Genomic DNA, 15959 nt, shown 5'->3' with positions numbered 1-15959 from the left:
AATGTCTGTTGATTATTATACATGCATTTTCCTTACTTGTGTCGATAAGGAAAGAGAGAGAGAGAGAGAGAGAGAGAGAGAGAGAGAGAGAGAGAGAGAGAGAGAGAGAGAGAGAGAGAGAAAGAGGGGTAAAAGGAGAATACTTCATCAACATAAACATCACTGTGCGTATCTAGACATGAATTTGTCAGTCGGTTTTCATATGACTTCAAATGACCTGTATGCAATTTTAAGAAAATACTGCTCATCACATGCTAATTTTCTTCATTAGGGGCCGAGCACCAAAGAACAAAAAAGGTCAGTACTACGATAACAAGGCCAACAGGAAGTGAGAAAATTGGACTTTTAAAATGTTTACATACAAAACACTTGTCCTAAACAGTACACCAGATCTGACTCATATTGGGCAAACATTGGGCTCAAGACATTGTAGATGATGAATGGAAAAGAGATTTTAGATATGCTGAAAGATAGCAAAATGGCGACTTGATGAAAATAGCAGCCCGGTGAATTGAGGTGTCAACGATTTCTTTTTGCAGTGTTTCCCTAACAGGAAAACCTCACAAGCATGGTAAGGCTGTGTATCTGACTTAGAAAAACAGAAAAGGCAGATGGGGGGCGGGGGTGATATGCCCTGCCTCGAGTCATAGGTACGAGGGCCCGTCAACGCCACTTGCAGCTTTAATTTCAGTTTCAGAAAGGCACAGAAACGCAGACAGTTGAATTGCCAGCACACAGGCCTGGAGACATTACCACCAAACGTCAGAAATTGTTTAAGTCTGATGAAGTTTGAAGTGGATCTGATTTAACACCGTTCACTCCCTCCAATTGAAATAGGTGCTGATGCGGGTCCAGGCCCTCACTACCAAATTAGTACAAGAGTAAAGGTGCAACCAAAGAGTAGTCTAGTAGAGCAAGATACATCAAGCCTGTGTATTCCCTGCATCCATGTGACATCAGGTGAACGCCCCTTTAGCAGACCTTCGGTTAGGAGAACTTTGGACCTCTGGTTGAGAATGAACAGAGTTCCCTTGGCGCTGTAGATGCCGGTAGGGCACATCTTATGCAAGCAGTCACCAAATGCCACAGAAAGAGAAGTAGGAGGAAGCATAGAGGCCTGCAGATGAAGTCACTGGACGCTCGCTCTCTCTTTCTCAGAGGTGCAGTCAGCACTGAGGCTGAGCCTTCATCTGCACACACACCTAATCCCCTCTTGCAAGGTATTCTGGGTACCATGAGCGCACGCGGCGGCATGACTACTAGCATGCCCAAACAGCTTCAGGGGACTTTTACAGAGATCCCGGTCAACTACATGATGTGGCTCTGTATGTGCTCATAAATAGTTACATTGGTCAGTTGCCAAGAATATAAATGTTTACAATAATGATCCGTACGGACGGGTGTTTATCTTTTCAGTGCTTTCCCATGCTGGTTGCCACTGGTGGTTTATAAGGCATCTTGCTGAGGGGGCTTTATAATGCACTCTCTCCCCCTTATAGGAGCGCAGCCATGGCAACAGCCAAAGCACAGCTAAATGCACTGCAGCAGCGAGAGCCCTGGAGTGATTCCATACTGGTACACGTGCATCTTCTTCCACTGAGCTCACATGCCATATTCTGCTCCATAGGACTTCACAGCTGCCATGCCCAGCTTTTATGAACAAAACAATCTTCTGCACAACCCTGCAGCTTTTTCATGACATAATGACACAATACTAAATTTAATTATAGTAGTTTTGTAATATGCACGTCTTTTGTTTGCCTCCAAAACTTTGCACTTACAGCCCTAATATTGTACTATGCTACTTTTTTTTTTTTTTTTTAACCTGATGGTGTAGTGTAACGTGGGATTTTTTCATAAGGGAGGGACTTTGCTCATTTAAAGAACTGAACGCTTTAAGTAGCTTTTAACATACTTGAAATGCAAATTGGAACAGAAGTGAAGACTCACTATGGCAACATTTCCATAGATTAACATAACTGTAGGCCAAGTTGGTGAGTGGCGATTACATTTGCCTTTTTTCATGTAAAATGCTGTAAATGTGTTGTGACAGAACCAGTCATCCATCAATTCTATCTGAAAGAAAAGACTGACACTGTTTAGGGGGGTTCTTCATTTCACCATTTCTCTTGTGGAGATGGAAACAAAGCTTGATTTCAGGTTTCCTGCTTTGACAGGTTGAGGACTGATTACTGACCAAAGAAAAATCTGACAGCTCCATTGTCCCTGACGTACATATAGAAAAAGGACATGCTTACCTCACAGATAAAAAAAACAAAAATACATTTCTGACACAACAAAACACATTTTCTCCAGAACTTCGCGTTAGAAATGTGGTTCCTCCTAAATAACACACATTAATAACAACACTTATTATGCATAAGCCAAGCTCAACATTCAAAAAACTCAACCTATCCTTACTAGTGGTGTGGATTGGCACTGCCCTCACGATCCGATTCGATCCGATTCAATTCAATTCAATTCTACAATGCATTGTAATGCATTACATTTCTACTGAAAGCAAAGCAAATGTTTCATCAGTCATGATGAGGCAATACAAGATAACTTACTGAACAACAATTTATTGGCTGTTTTCCTTATCAGTCTGGATCAGTCTTGCAATGCTTTGAAGTACTTTAATTTAATTTAACATTCAGTTGCTCCCGAAGTATCCACGGAAGTAATTGAAACTTAAAAAAATTGGCGCATCGTTTCTGGAACTTGCCACATAGAATCGGATCGTCCATGCCCCGCGTCGATTCGGATTGCCGAATCGATCATTGTTGACACCACTAGTCCTTACACAATCATGCTTTTAGAACTTTTCTGGTACCACATCAAACAGTTCCATCTCCCAGCCCTGCAGCCAGCTGTGTGTAACCCTAGAATGGCCATTGCACTCGAATTACCTGCCCCATACTAACCCTGTATGGGCTGCCTGCATCAGAGTACTATGCACAATTTATTCAATTTTTATTCATTAAAAAGCACAGTGGGATTATCTGAATATAGATTGTTTGAAATTAAGATGATAATCAAGACCAAATTTCATTAACTGCACAAGCAAGTGTTCAGACAGCCTGTGGGTTACCACAAATGCCACAGCACAATACACAAAAAGATTATAAAGTAAGAAAAAAGAGAAACTTACAGCAACACACAGAAAACTATGTGACTGATCCATTTGTAGTCATAAAGCCACATGTAATTCTTAGAGTTTGTGAAAATGTTTGATTATCCCTAGGCAGCATTTCATTAGGCCGAAATTGTACAATAAACAGGAAGTCTCATGCGACTTCAAGGGAAACGGAAATCATTGGTGAGTTCTGAACAAGCTGTGTGTCAATCCACATGTTCAAGACCCATGTAGCCAATCCTCTCATCCATCTCATTACATTGGCTACATGTTCAATAATGCTTCTAGTACACTGAGGAGAAAATAATAGCTCGGCCACGTATGTTAACACCCACATTTCAAAAGGCATCAACACCCAATAATGTGTCACTGCAGATCAGAGATGTGGACTTGTGACTTGGACTGACTTGTTACTTGAGTCACAAATGACTCGACTTGAGACATGACTTGCCAATATTAGGAATGACTTGTGACTTGACTCGATTGGTACCCTATTGACTCGAGACTTGACTCGACAGTTTTAGGTTGCAATGACTTGCAATAGCATTCCAAGTCGTCTGAATATATTATTTTTTTGCATTTGTGTGTGAAAAAATGCTTGAAAGAAAGAAAAACTAAACAATTTACCCTTAAACAGTACCAGTAGGTCTACTATTTTTGTTTAGAACCCCTTACGCAATTTACTGTAACCATGGTTTTACTGTAGTAACCATGGTCTCTCTACAGTACTCTGGACCATCCATACAGCTCCTGTGCTCTCTCTAAGCGCAACAGAAAGCAACAGTTTGACATAGCCTACTCATAGGCCGAATTGTCTCATAAAGCGGTAAAGATGGTGAATATAAGTGACACAGTGTTGGCGTGCTGTGGAGACGGAACGAAGTTGCCTCCCACTGTCCTTAATGCAAAACAATGACGAAAATTCAATGCCCCCTCAGTTGTCTGTCTCACAACCCAATCAGCTTATACTTGCCGGTTCGGTAACATATCATAGAGGTTTTGGATTGCACACATTCGCTCCAGGCCAAAATGCCAACTCTGACGCCTTGTGGACACAGGAAGGAATGCGTTTCAGACGGACGGACGGACAGCGGACGGACAGACCCTCTTATAGAGATGCTGGGATGCATCTAACGCATCTAAAAGTGGAGCCATGGAATGGAATGATGGAATGTTTGAGCTTTCCTACCGTGCTATTTTAAAAATGCCTATAGACATAAAGCAACCACGATATGATGTGATGGTGCTTCCAAGCGTCAAATCAATATCATTGTTATTTTTAAACTTTTGTTTACATTATTAGTAATCTCTTGTAACCCATTCTACCTATAAACAATCATCAAAAACATACATTTTACAAACCGCGGGGTGTATCGAACCGTACATCAAAAATCGCAATACGAGCCGAATCATGACTTGAGTGTATCGTTACAGCCCAATTTAACAGTGAAACCTGCTCCAAGCTAAAAAAAATTTACTAAGATTTCTGGTAACACTCCCTGGCAAACAACACAAATGATGTACCACAAGCATGTTGTGCTTCAGAATAGCTTAACAATTCTCCTGTTCCGAAAGAGGAGGAACTGCTCCAGGGTTCAGGCTTTTCACATTTACTGTATGTCCTCAAATGCTATTTAACAGGTCCTACACAGCAGCAATTGCCCAAGAAATCTCTCTGTGGACTCTACCTTTTACTTTCTAGCTACATGGTCATATACAGTGAAGGTATCTCTCTGATGGAATGCATAAATCTTTAATGATCCGCTTCACGTTTCCTGGACAAGCACTTTGTCTTTCTTTTCCTGGATGGGGACATGTTGGTTGGTCATCTCAAAGACCCAACGTTTTTTTTTTTTAAAACCTGTTCTTTTATTTCATTAAAATAAAACAGGAGTGCAAGGATAAGATATCCTCCCACATAAATGTTGGGCTTACCACCATAAATCCCCCCCCTTATCTAGATATCATTCATCATCAAAAAACACTAGACACAGGAACACAGGGCAAAGATGACAAGAGACAGCTGGTAGAACAGTCTGAGATTTCCCCCCTCAGCTCCTGAAATGTCCAGTACACTACACACAAATAAATAACCCCATGAAATGTCTTCCATCAGCTGTATTTTCCTTTGTATTAGTTGGTCTACTACAAAGTATGTAAATATTGATATTTTCATGGAAGCTGTGGTTTTGTACCAGTCGTACATCAACAAAAAAGAAACTATGGACCATAAACATGGGAAATGCATAGACCTACATCTTGTAATCTAAACATGATGGAGAAACAAATAGAGTCAGGCTAATGTTATTATGCAACCATGTTTTTTTTGGCGATAACTGGAAAAATGTTGGTGCTGTTGCTTTCTACTTTTTATGGTGAAATCCAAGCATAAACGTAAAATTACTTATTTTTTTACCAGCTACAATTAATATTACCAATTTTAAGAGGGGAAATGTAAAAACGGGTGGATAAGGATATTATGTGGGTTTGCTGCTTTGGGAGTTTGGTTGCATATTAATAGCATTAACCTGGCTGTACGTTCGTCGGAAAGCTCTTGAAACAAAATAAAACGCGTCCATTGCTTGGCTACGGCAAATACATTTTTAACACAAGATTTCACAAACTGCCGGAACAACACACGGGAAATCACATCGGCAGGAGGTTCTTTGACAATTTTGTCTGCCATTTCCTTCTTTCATTTTTGTAATGTCATGTAATGTCACCAAAAGCACATGCAACATTCCCTCAGCAATTCACAAATTTCCACATCAACAACACTGTACATCTGCCAGGCTCGTGTGAGAATTCCCATGTCGACTGATGCTACCGCCAGTCTACCGCAGAGTAGAGAAGCCAACACTCAGTGAGGAAATCAACACATCTAAAGAATGCCTTCGGCACACTAATCCTGTTTCTGAGAAGTCGCACACACCCATGAGCTTTCCTCTTTAGGGTAGAAAACATTGACCCCCACCCCTAACGCATACACACACACACACACACACACAATTGGTGAGCCACTGTGGGAGGTGTCTGCCTCTCAGGTGACCCCATTGGCTAGTGAGCCACAGCCAAACAAAATCAGCTGGGGCCCTTGCACTCTGCACGCCGCCACATGTGTGTGCACGTGTGTGTGTGTGTGTGTGTGTGTGATCCAATGCAGTGTGAATGATATAGCGCAGACTCAGACATGCAGTGTTATGACCGGTGGCATATTTGACAAAACACTTACCTAGCCTGTAACGACTAAAGAGCCAGAATCTGGGAAATTAGGTGGAGAACTGGTGCTTAACAAGATGACCGAGTGTTTCCATGGCCAAACTACAGTCTCAACTCTACTCCACGTGCCAAGAAGAGAGGAAGGGAAGGGGTAAATAGCAATGAAAAGCCCGAATGTTTCTTCTCTGTTAAAATCCTTAACAAGGTGACGATGACAATCACAGGAAAAACTCCTGATTCGTTTCCCATCCCGGGGGACGCAGGCTGAAATAAGGAGGATTATTGTTTTTTTTTAAGTATGTGTGGCGCTGCGTTTGAAAAGTGCTAAAAGAACATTGCAAAATCATGTCCATGTGTGTAGTCTGGAGGGACACAGGATTGAGCATGTGAGCATCTGGCAGTGTGTGCTTGCTTATATTACCACGAACAATCTCTCTCTCTCGCTCGCTCTCGCTGAAGAAATGCAGTGTAAAATGAAGCTCGGGTGTATTCAAACATGGTGAGTTTGTATGTTTGCTGAGGAGCAGGACTGTGCTTGCTTCTGGCATTCCAAACTGTATTCCTTTTTTGTCTGCCATTTGATGCTAGGAAATTAGGTAAGTCATGAAGCTTGAAGACGTCTCTCTAAAAGTGATATAGTATGCTATGGTATAGCCACTTCTTTACAATATTGGGGCAACACTTGTTACTATATCCTGGAGGTAACATTAAGGTAACTAGTCATACCAGTGTTATAACCCTACTTTTTCAATGTATTATATAAAAAGTAAATGCCATCACATACCTCATCAACAGCATGCTATTACTCGTCCCGTCTTAACCAGAACTACCATGTTAGCAGTTCTCCCTCTATCCTTAAGCAGAACCCTCTTCTACACAAAAAGAGAGGGAATTGTGCTCCAAAAGCACATTTAAATGTTTTATTTCAAATCCATCAAGGGATACTGCCCTGACCTTGCAATGAGAGCTCTTGCTTGTGAGTTACAGGCAAGCAACAATTGGTTGAAACACAGGTCTGGCAGGGGAGCATATGGTAAAACAGTCTGGGGCTGAAGATACACCAAGGGCCAAGCAGTAAGAGTGTGCTGTGGTGATAGTGAGTGAGTGTGTGTGTGTGCGTGCGGGCATGCTAAGTAACTGTTAGTTTCCACTGGACATCTGTGAGCCAGAGAGAGAGCAAGAGAAAGAGAGAGAGCGAGAGAGCGGGAGAGCGAGAGTGCAAGAGAGCAAGAGAGAGAGAGAGAGAGAGAGAGAGAGAGAGAGAGAGAGAGAGAGAGAGGGAGAGGGGGATCTGTGGCTGCTCTGCTCCACCTGCCTTACTTCATTTAACAACATTAAATGTTCAGACATATGTTCCACTAGCACCACGTCCCACTTTATGAAGAGACGCGGCACGCTTTGGCAGAGGGCTTTCTCTTTAATGCACCCTGTGAAAACTCACTGGTTCAACTTGTATAATCTTAAATGGGGGACTACACCATCTACCCTGATCCTCATAAAAAAACAGTGCAAAGAAGACAGCGGAAGGGAAATAAAGATTAAAAATATTCTAACTTGAAAAGCATGACATAAGAGCGGGTTATTCTTTTTTTTGGCAGCACATGTGGACAATAACACTCTTTTTTGCCGCTCATTATTTCAACATCAAAACCATCCCAGACAGAGAGAGGGTGGTGGGTGGGGGGCATCCCACTGCCTGTGCTTCTAATAATGTTGCACAAAAAAATGGGCAAATAATCTGTTTCTAGTCAGGCACGCAACAATCTGCTGACCATTCCACATTCCACCATGTAGCAATCCCCCCCAAAGCAGGCAGGCAGGCAGGCAGGCAGGCAGGCAGCCCTGTTCCAGAGGAGGAGAAACTCTGCTGCTGCTGCTGCATTCTCACTGCTCCAGATGGATCCTGGCTTGGTGCTGTGCTGTCTGAGCTTTGTTTTAAGGGTACCCCACCATATTCTATATCAAAGCTGGAAGAGCCCAGCACAGCACATGAAAATGGTTAAAAACAAAGAGAGGCACTGGGAGGGGGGGAGGGAGGGGGGGGGATGGCCAGGACTCCAAAAGGCTGGCCACATAACCCATCCCCTGCTCACTTGGGTGTTGCCTTTCGTTGAAGTACAGCATCTTCCACTTCAGGGATGTAAACTGTACGAATGGTGGAAAATGTTTGATGACATTTGTTTTTAATCCAAGGCTAGAATGAAACATTTCATACGGAATTCTCTTGGAGACTTCCTTTTACAGCAATCGTTTTCAGCCACAAAGAATCATTATCATGTGCCCCTTGTAATCAAATCCCAACAGCCAACATGCATCTGAACACTCTCGTCCGATGCTGTGAGGTGTGCTGCAAGATCAGTGACTGACAAAATGTTTGTGATTGGGTTAGCAACATGGTAGCTCACTGACACGCTTTGAGAAACTATGTCTATACCCCATGGGGAGAACACATCACTTATATAATGTGTAATATCCGCAGCATGTTATCGGAAACCTTGAGAGGATCGTAAAAAACAAACATACAGCTGTCACACTACTACCGTGTTAATCAGTACAACTGATTAAGAGATGACATTCATACTTCTGCCACAAACAAATCTCGGATTTAATTATGGCTCAAATTATTTTTTTTAAATATATAGTTTTTTTCCCTTGGCTGCACCAACGCCTTCTCACAGTACTACAGCAATTGTTCAGAATTACTTTGAGTAGCACGTTTCCCAAAACTGTATCTAGAATACATCTATAAACAAGTCTACAAAATCTACTCATATGAATGGGATAAAGTCAGTCAAGTGTAATGTAATCATTCCTGTTTAAGGCCACATTGTAAAAAAGCAACGCATAACCAGTTTTAGAGATGGCCACTGAAAAAGGGGTCAGTCTTTCATCAGTGTTTGTCGAGTCCATGCATTACCACATGGCAGCCACACACACACACACACACGACCTTTCACCCACAGCCGGAGGGGAGGCCGGCCAGCTCACAGTCTCATGCACAGCCCTGCAAGTCCCATGGAACAGGCTCAATGCCACTGCAATAACATTGGATGAGTTAGTTGAAAGCCCACCTCCTTTTCAAACCGATATAGATTTACAACAAAGCAACAGAAATGATCTGATAACGCAACTACCAGTTCACACCATTCCCTCTGCTTTCCATATTTACAGTTAAGCATGCTCTCATCAGTAGAGCTAATGAATATTTTCAGACTGTTATTGTGGCTGTAATCTGTGTTCATTTTAGATTGTTGATGGACAAATCACCTGTAATTTTCTAGAGGCCAATTTCCAGATTTGATTTCTTATCAGGTCCTGACAAACTATATTGGTATTCATACTATACTGCCACTTCACAGATACTTCACTTCACTAAACATGTGCAATCTCATTGACAAGTTCACAATACACCCCCCCCCCCCCAAGGATGTCATGCCCAACTTCAACAATTAGTTGAATTCAAGATTGAGCTCAGAATTTTTTATTTTTTATTTTATTAAAGGATCCCCATTAGCTTATGCCGTAGCAGTTCGCTAGTCTTCCTGGGGTCCTATTCCAAATACATGTAACACATCACATTTCAGATTAATAACAATACAGATAAACATGCCTTGCAAAAAAAATAAAAAGAGTTTTTCAAAGATTCAAGTAAAAGACATACAAGAAGATCTCAGAAGGTCAGCAACAAGTCTAGCAAACTGTTATAAAAAGCAATGCTGCCACATTGCTGAAAGTTCTCCTTCACACATTTAAAACAATAAAAAAACAGACCTTACAACTTAAGATTAAGAAAGGAAAAACTTGATCCCAGCCAGCACACTTTTCTCTCTTGCCCCGTCCATAACCCACACCCACCCAGTCCTAAACCATCCACATGGAGAGTGCTTTAACCCTACGCTGCAACATGAAGGAAACCAATACTGCAGAGCTGAAGGATACTAGGCTTTCTGGTTGAAATTGATTTCAGCTTATACGATTCGTAATGTTCCAGAGTGCCCCAAAACATTTCTCTAGTTGCCTCAGCACAGTCAGAATCGACCAGCTTGTCCAAAGGCAAACATGAGGTTGGACCAAGTCAAGAGACTAGTTTCATTATTTTGGACTTTAAATCATTTAACCAAAGGAGGTCAAATATCGGTTAAGTAAATGAATATCACTTTTACAATATGGTCTCTATTTTGACGGCCGTGTTGCCATTTACCCGAATTATTCTAACATTTTCATCTATTCTTGTGAATTAACACTGCGACATACAATTGCAAATCCCAAGTAAGTATTTCGCTGGCCCCCTCTTACACACTTGAGTTCGTGGAGGCATAATCCATCTGGTTATTACATGTTGCCAACATGTACACAACAATGCGGGTGTCTAAAATTCAAGTCTGTTAGCAAAAATAAATTTCCCCTAAATGGGGACTCCAAGCCCAGAACATTCTTTTGTTTCACCAACACTGCTCAAGTTGCTGGTCTCCCATTGCCACTTGCTCTGACTCACTAAGCAACAACAAGAGAGGCCACGCACAAACAATGACAGGATCCACAAAGCAGCAGCATTGCAGGACATTCAGCTTGGGTCACTTGCATAACACCTAAAAAGAGTTTTTTTTTTTTTTTAAATCAGTAACAAAATAGACTCAAATCATACAAGAGAAAGACACTGAAAGTAATGTTGGGAATTGTTGGGGAATGGAAATACAAGTAACGCACACACACAAAAAAATCTCTCTCTCTCTCTCTCTCTCTCTCTCTCTCTCTCTCTCTCTCTCTCTCTCTCTCTCCTCTCTCTCTCTCTCTCTCTCCTCTCTCTCTCTCTCTCTCTCTCTCTCTCTCTCTCTCTCTCTCTCTCTCTCTCTCTCTCTCTCTCTCTCTCTCTCTCTCTCTCTCTCTCTCTCTCTCTCTCGAACGGGAGGTTTCCTGTGTTGGCTATGCTGAGGCCCTTCTCTACTACTGCCCGGCCCCACCCCCATGCATATGCTTCTGTGTGTATTTGAGAAGAGAAAGCTTGAAAGAGTGAATGGTAGAATGCATCACATAAGCCAAACAATGCAGATAAATATAAAAAAATCAAGTAAATTTTAAAAGGTTATTCATTTCCATACTTCCATCGACAAAGTTTTAACTTTTATATATCATAAATGCATTTCCTACATATTAAGCTATTTCAAGTGTGCATTTGTTCATGCTTTAGGCTTCCAACTCAGAAAAGCAATGAAAAAACAGCATTTCAAAAAACAAACAAATTAATACTTGGAATAGTTTAAAATGTGTCATGACTCATGACTGACTGTAGGTTTAAGCTTAACATTTTTGATGGAATAATGGAAATGAACGTTTCCATGATTTTCAAATTTTTGGAAAGGAGCTGTTTATTCTGGCACTTTATAAGACCAGTCATGCTGCAATGCAGACATTACTTGTATATAAGAGCAAAGAGGCAAGAATGTGTGTCTAAAAGACGTGGACCTACAGCTTTTACACATAAATTGATGATACGTTTTTTTGCTGCTGCAAATGGTCTGAAACCTGTATGTGTGTTTGTGCTGTGACTGCGGGATGAGGAGAGGAAGGAGTGGTGTATTTCTGTCACAGCCAGTTGTTGGGTGGGGTGTGTGGGGGGGGGTTGAAGGAGGGTATGAGGGCTTGTTAACATAGTTTTAGTTTTTGTGTTTATGTTTTGTCTGTATCTGAGCCTTATGGCAAAAACATCCAAAAATCAAATGCTATATAAAAATAGAAAAAATAAAAAAATAAAAAATACTGAATGTAATTCTCTGTAGTGTCATGTCGTCACCACCAGTCTGATAACAAGCACAACATTCCTCCTCAAGAATCATATGACCCCACTGTGGAACACAGCACACACACATTCCGACACACAAATAGAAAAACTTCCCCAACAAGCAGTAAACGACACCCACCTTAAGAGTTAAGATGGCAACATCACACAATTATTTCTTTAAGACCAGCACACAAGTATAGAACTCAAATTATGGTCAATTCATGGTTTACTGCTCGTGAGGGAAGTTGCAATACACTAGTGTCCAGCAATACCAAGTAGCACTGGCTTTCCAACAAAAATGTAGTGCTTTTAACCAACCCACGCTCTGTAATTTATCAAGACATTCATCCTACTGTTCAGTGGGCAATACATCTGATTTATAACTGAAGGGATCGTTGTGAGCCAAGTGAATTCCACATGAATCTTTGTTTCTCCTCTGGCCACCAATGGCCATAGTTCTACACAAGTCTGTGCACCACTTCCAGTCAGACTCTACCAGGAGACACACCCATCCCTTCAGCAAATGAGGGCGCAGACCTTCAGCCAATCACAGCCCCGCAAGAGAACCGGAAGTTTAGCACGAGGTGAAAAACAGGCGCACTCATGACCAGAGAATGCAGCAATAGGCGTACAGACATCCATGCAGACCGACTTCATAACAATACATTTCACCTCACATCACTGAATGCCGTGTGCGACTATTTAAGTCAGTGTAACTGGACACTGGCTGTCTCCACAAATCGTAACCATAACAGAGAAGAACTGTGCCTCGACTCTGCCAGCATAGAGCATACAGCACACACACAAACACAACAAGACTTTCACTTCTGTTGTTTTCATCAATACAAGACTGTGTGACCACCATTAGCCAGAATTTGCATAGTAGGACAACCTGCAGTACCAGAGTTCACTTCGACGATATTCAAAGAATGTGAGCTTTCCCAATCAGGCAGCTGCAGCAGGAAAGGGAAACAAGCCTTGCAAAACCTGTAGGTCTATGTTCGAGCACACTATATGGTCGACCTTTGCAAAAACAATACAAGTATGTGACTGTGTACCCAGATGTGTTTTAGACATTGACAAGCTACCCGATAGGCAGGCCCTAATTTAAAACGTTTCCAGGCATTGCATTCGCCTTGTGCGTAAAGTGTCGTGCTGAGTCGGCTGCAACATTGTAGCCTGTAACTGATACATCATGTACAACTGCAACATTGTGTAGCCTAGCCTATGACATATCTAAGGCACTGTTCATTGGCGTTTGAATGGCAACTCACCGCATTATCGTGCTGTTGACAGAAGTCCATTCGCTCCTGAAAGACGGGCAGAAAGGAGTAGGTCGAATGGAACGACTGGGAGAGGCTCACCGGAGTGTTGGAGTTGTTGGTCCGGCCTCCAATGTGCAAGTTCTCCAGTAACCTTTCGATAAAATGGTCTTTGGTTAAACGCACACGCTGGTGCGCCCGGACACAGTTATCACAGAGGTACTCTTGGCAGTCCAAGCAATGTGAGGTAGCGGGATTGCCCTCGTCGCACGAGCTACATTGAGGTTCAGTGAGGTGGTGAGGCCGAAGAAGGCCGCTGCTATGTGGGTTCACTCTGCAGCTGCTCTTGTTCTGTTCCTCGGACGCAACTACTACATCAAGTAAGTTGTTGAACAAAAAATTCGAGGATGGCAACGCGTCCACTCCGGATTCGGACATGGAAACCTTTTGGTCACAAGTCGGGCACCTAAGTTTCAGTGGGTCACCGGAGTTCCGCTGGCCTTCCAGGCACTGCCTACAAAACGCATGAAGACACGGGAGTACGTGGAGCCTTCTGGAGGATGAGGTAGATGAACTTGAGGTATGAGATGAGGATGATGAGGTAGATGAGTTGGAGGAGATCGGAGCAGAGGACCCGCACAGCTCCTTGCACAGGGGGCATGTCTGCAGGTCGGAATCTGGGAATGAAGCCATTTGTTTAGGAACCAAAGAATAACCTTGAACAAAATATAAATTGGTATGATGTGACTGGGGCCGAGTGTAGACCAGAATGCGTTTGCTTTAAGATATGTGGATTTTCAAGGGATTAACTGTTGGCCAACTGTACGGGCTGAGGTTGCGCTCGCTTCATGAATTTGCGTGACTAAATGAAATATACTCTAGAACATGTGCATTTGTGATTTGGGTAACCAGTCAGAAATGAATTCGAAATTGTATATTAAATTGTAATCAAAGTAGCCTAATTTCAACGTGTTCTTTTCTCAAATGAAACAATTTAGCAAACCTCTTGAATTATGCCATGGTAGTCTTACAATCGAGGATATCGTTGCAATTCCCTCGTCGCTCATTTCGGTGCTCTAGTCTACACAGTGCAGTTTAACAAACGAGCGGTCCTCATTTTTTGAGCCTCAGCCTATAATCCTGAGATGAGGAGCATTAACATTGTTGCGAAACATGAAATCCACTGCGAGGGCCCTGCTCCGATCCTCCCCCACCGCCGCATGACGAAAGGGGCCACACGTTCGTTCGGTGCGTTGTCACTTTCTTGCTTTTCCTTTAACACGAAGGTGTGTTTTTTCTCCACGTGCCAGTCTTTTTCGCCTTCTAGTCTACCATCTGGATGTTTCCGAGCGAGTCGCGCGTTAAATTAACAGATTCTTGCGTCCAGGATAATGCATTAAACTATGTCCCACATAGCTAGTTAGCTTGCTTGGTTAGCTCTCATAAGATCCAGTTACAGATTTGGATTTGTTGCCAAGAGAAACGAATATAGCCAAGTCTATTCCTCGAACAGCTTCTGCACTTCGTTAAATTGTAGCAGCAATTATCCGCCCAGCAGAGTCTACCACAGGATACACCTCAGAACGCAACGGTGTCCGTTCGAAAATACACTGATAAAGTAATTTCCACTGGCCTCCTTCAAAAATCCAATGAGGTGTGCAGACTATCCGCCTCGCTGCTCGGGGCTATCCGACGGAAACATATCGGCGATGTCATTTAAATGCGCTCGCACATTGCGTTTGCGTTAAAAATCGTTTCACGGTGTACTGCGCCCTGCTCGCAGGTAGGCGAGTTGTCGAATCTGATCTGAAAATGCCTTCAATTCCGAATGGCTTGCAAACACTTCCGCTTGATCACACGGTGGGGCAAGGCTTAAGTGGGGAGGGGGTTGGGCAGTCACCGAAAGGATAGGATATTCTACAATGGACGAATGGCTCGCTGCTGGGCCTGGCCATGCCATGTCATGCATTTTTACGCCTGACAAATGTTGGAATCGTAGCCAACTACATAGCCTACTATTCGGGAGATCTTGAACACTTTGGAACTTTATAACACTTGCATATTGAAATTTCCATTAGGAAATTGTGTGTGTCAATCCTAACAATGTCCTCAAAAGGATTGGCAAATGGTCACTATAAAACCTGTGTCCTTGTGTCAAAGACTTCAGTTGCCTATTTTTTTCCACTGTTATTCCAAACAGCCATCCAAACCTACAAAACGTTGCTTTGGTATAAGGGTAACTGTATGCTGGATAGCTAAATAAACAAACAAACAAATAAAATAAAAAGTTAATAGAGGTAGAACCTAATCATCTTACAGTGGAGAACATACATGTTGAAAAACTAAACTAATTTAATTTCAGAATGCGGAAACAGCACACATTAACACACTCATATACAATACATCACCATAGGAAATAAATAATCATTTTAAATCACACTTTTCAAGCTTCAAAACAAAGCTGTGTGTGTGTGTGTGTGTGTGTGTGTGTGTGTGTGTGTGTGTGTGTGTGTGTGTGTGTGTGTGTGTGTGTGTGTGTGTGTGTGTGTGTGTGTGTGTGTGT

The 15959-nt window shown here is 42.3% G+C and overlaps 1 protein-coding gene across 2 annotated transcripts in view; it reads right to left on the bottom strand.

Annotated features, from left to right (window-relative positions):
* trim71 (tripartite motif containing 71, E3 ubiquitin protein ligase) overlaps positions 1 to 15249 on the bottom strand; it is a 30147-nt gene extending 14898 nt beyond the window's left edge. The window contains exons 1-2 of one of the 2 annotated variants that reach the window (XM_063199683.1): positions 14400 to 15249; positions 13409 to 14073 (exon numbers count right to left, since the gene is read on the bottom strand). In XM_063199683.1, coding sequence (XP_063055753.1) covers positions 13409 to 14073; positions 14400 to 14463 — 729 coding nt within the window. In that variant the 5' untranslated portion in view covers positions 14464 to 15249. Of the gene's footprint in view, positions 1 to 13408 lie in introns of both variants that reach the window. The other variant, XM_063199684.1, reaches the window with a different exon arrangement.
* Between the last annotated feature and the right edge of the window lie 710 nt (positions 15250 to 15959).

Source organism: Engraulis encrasicolus, chromosome 5, assembly GCF_034702125.1.
Source record: "Engraulis encrasicolus isolate BLACKSEA-1 chromosome 5, IST_EnEncr_1.0, whole genome shotgun sequence".
Taxonomy (NCBI): Eukaryota; Metazoa; Chordata; class Actinopteri; order Clupeiformes; family Engraulidae; genus Engraulis; species Engraulis encrasicolus.
The sequence above is the reverse complement of the archived record's forward strand: the minus strand, read 5'-3'. Positions and strand labels throughout refer to the sequence as shown.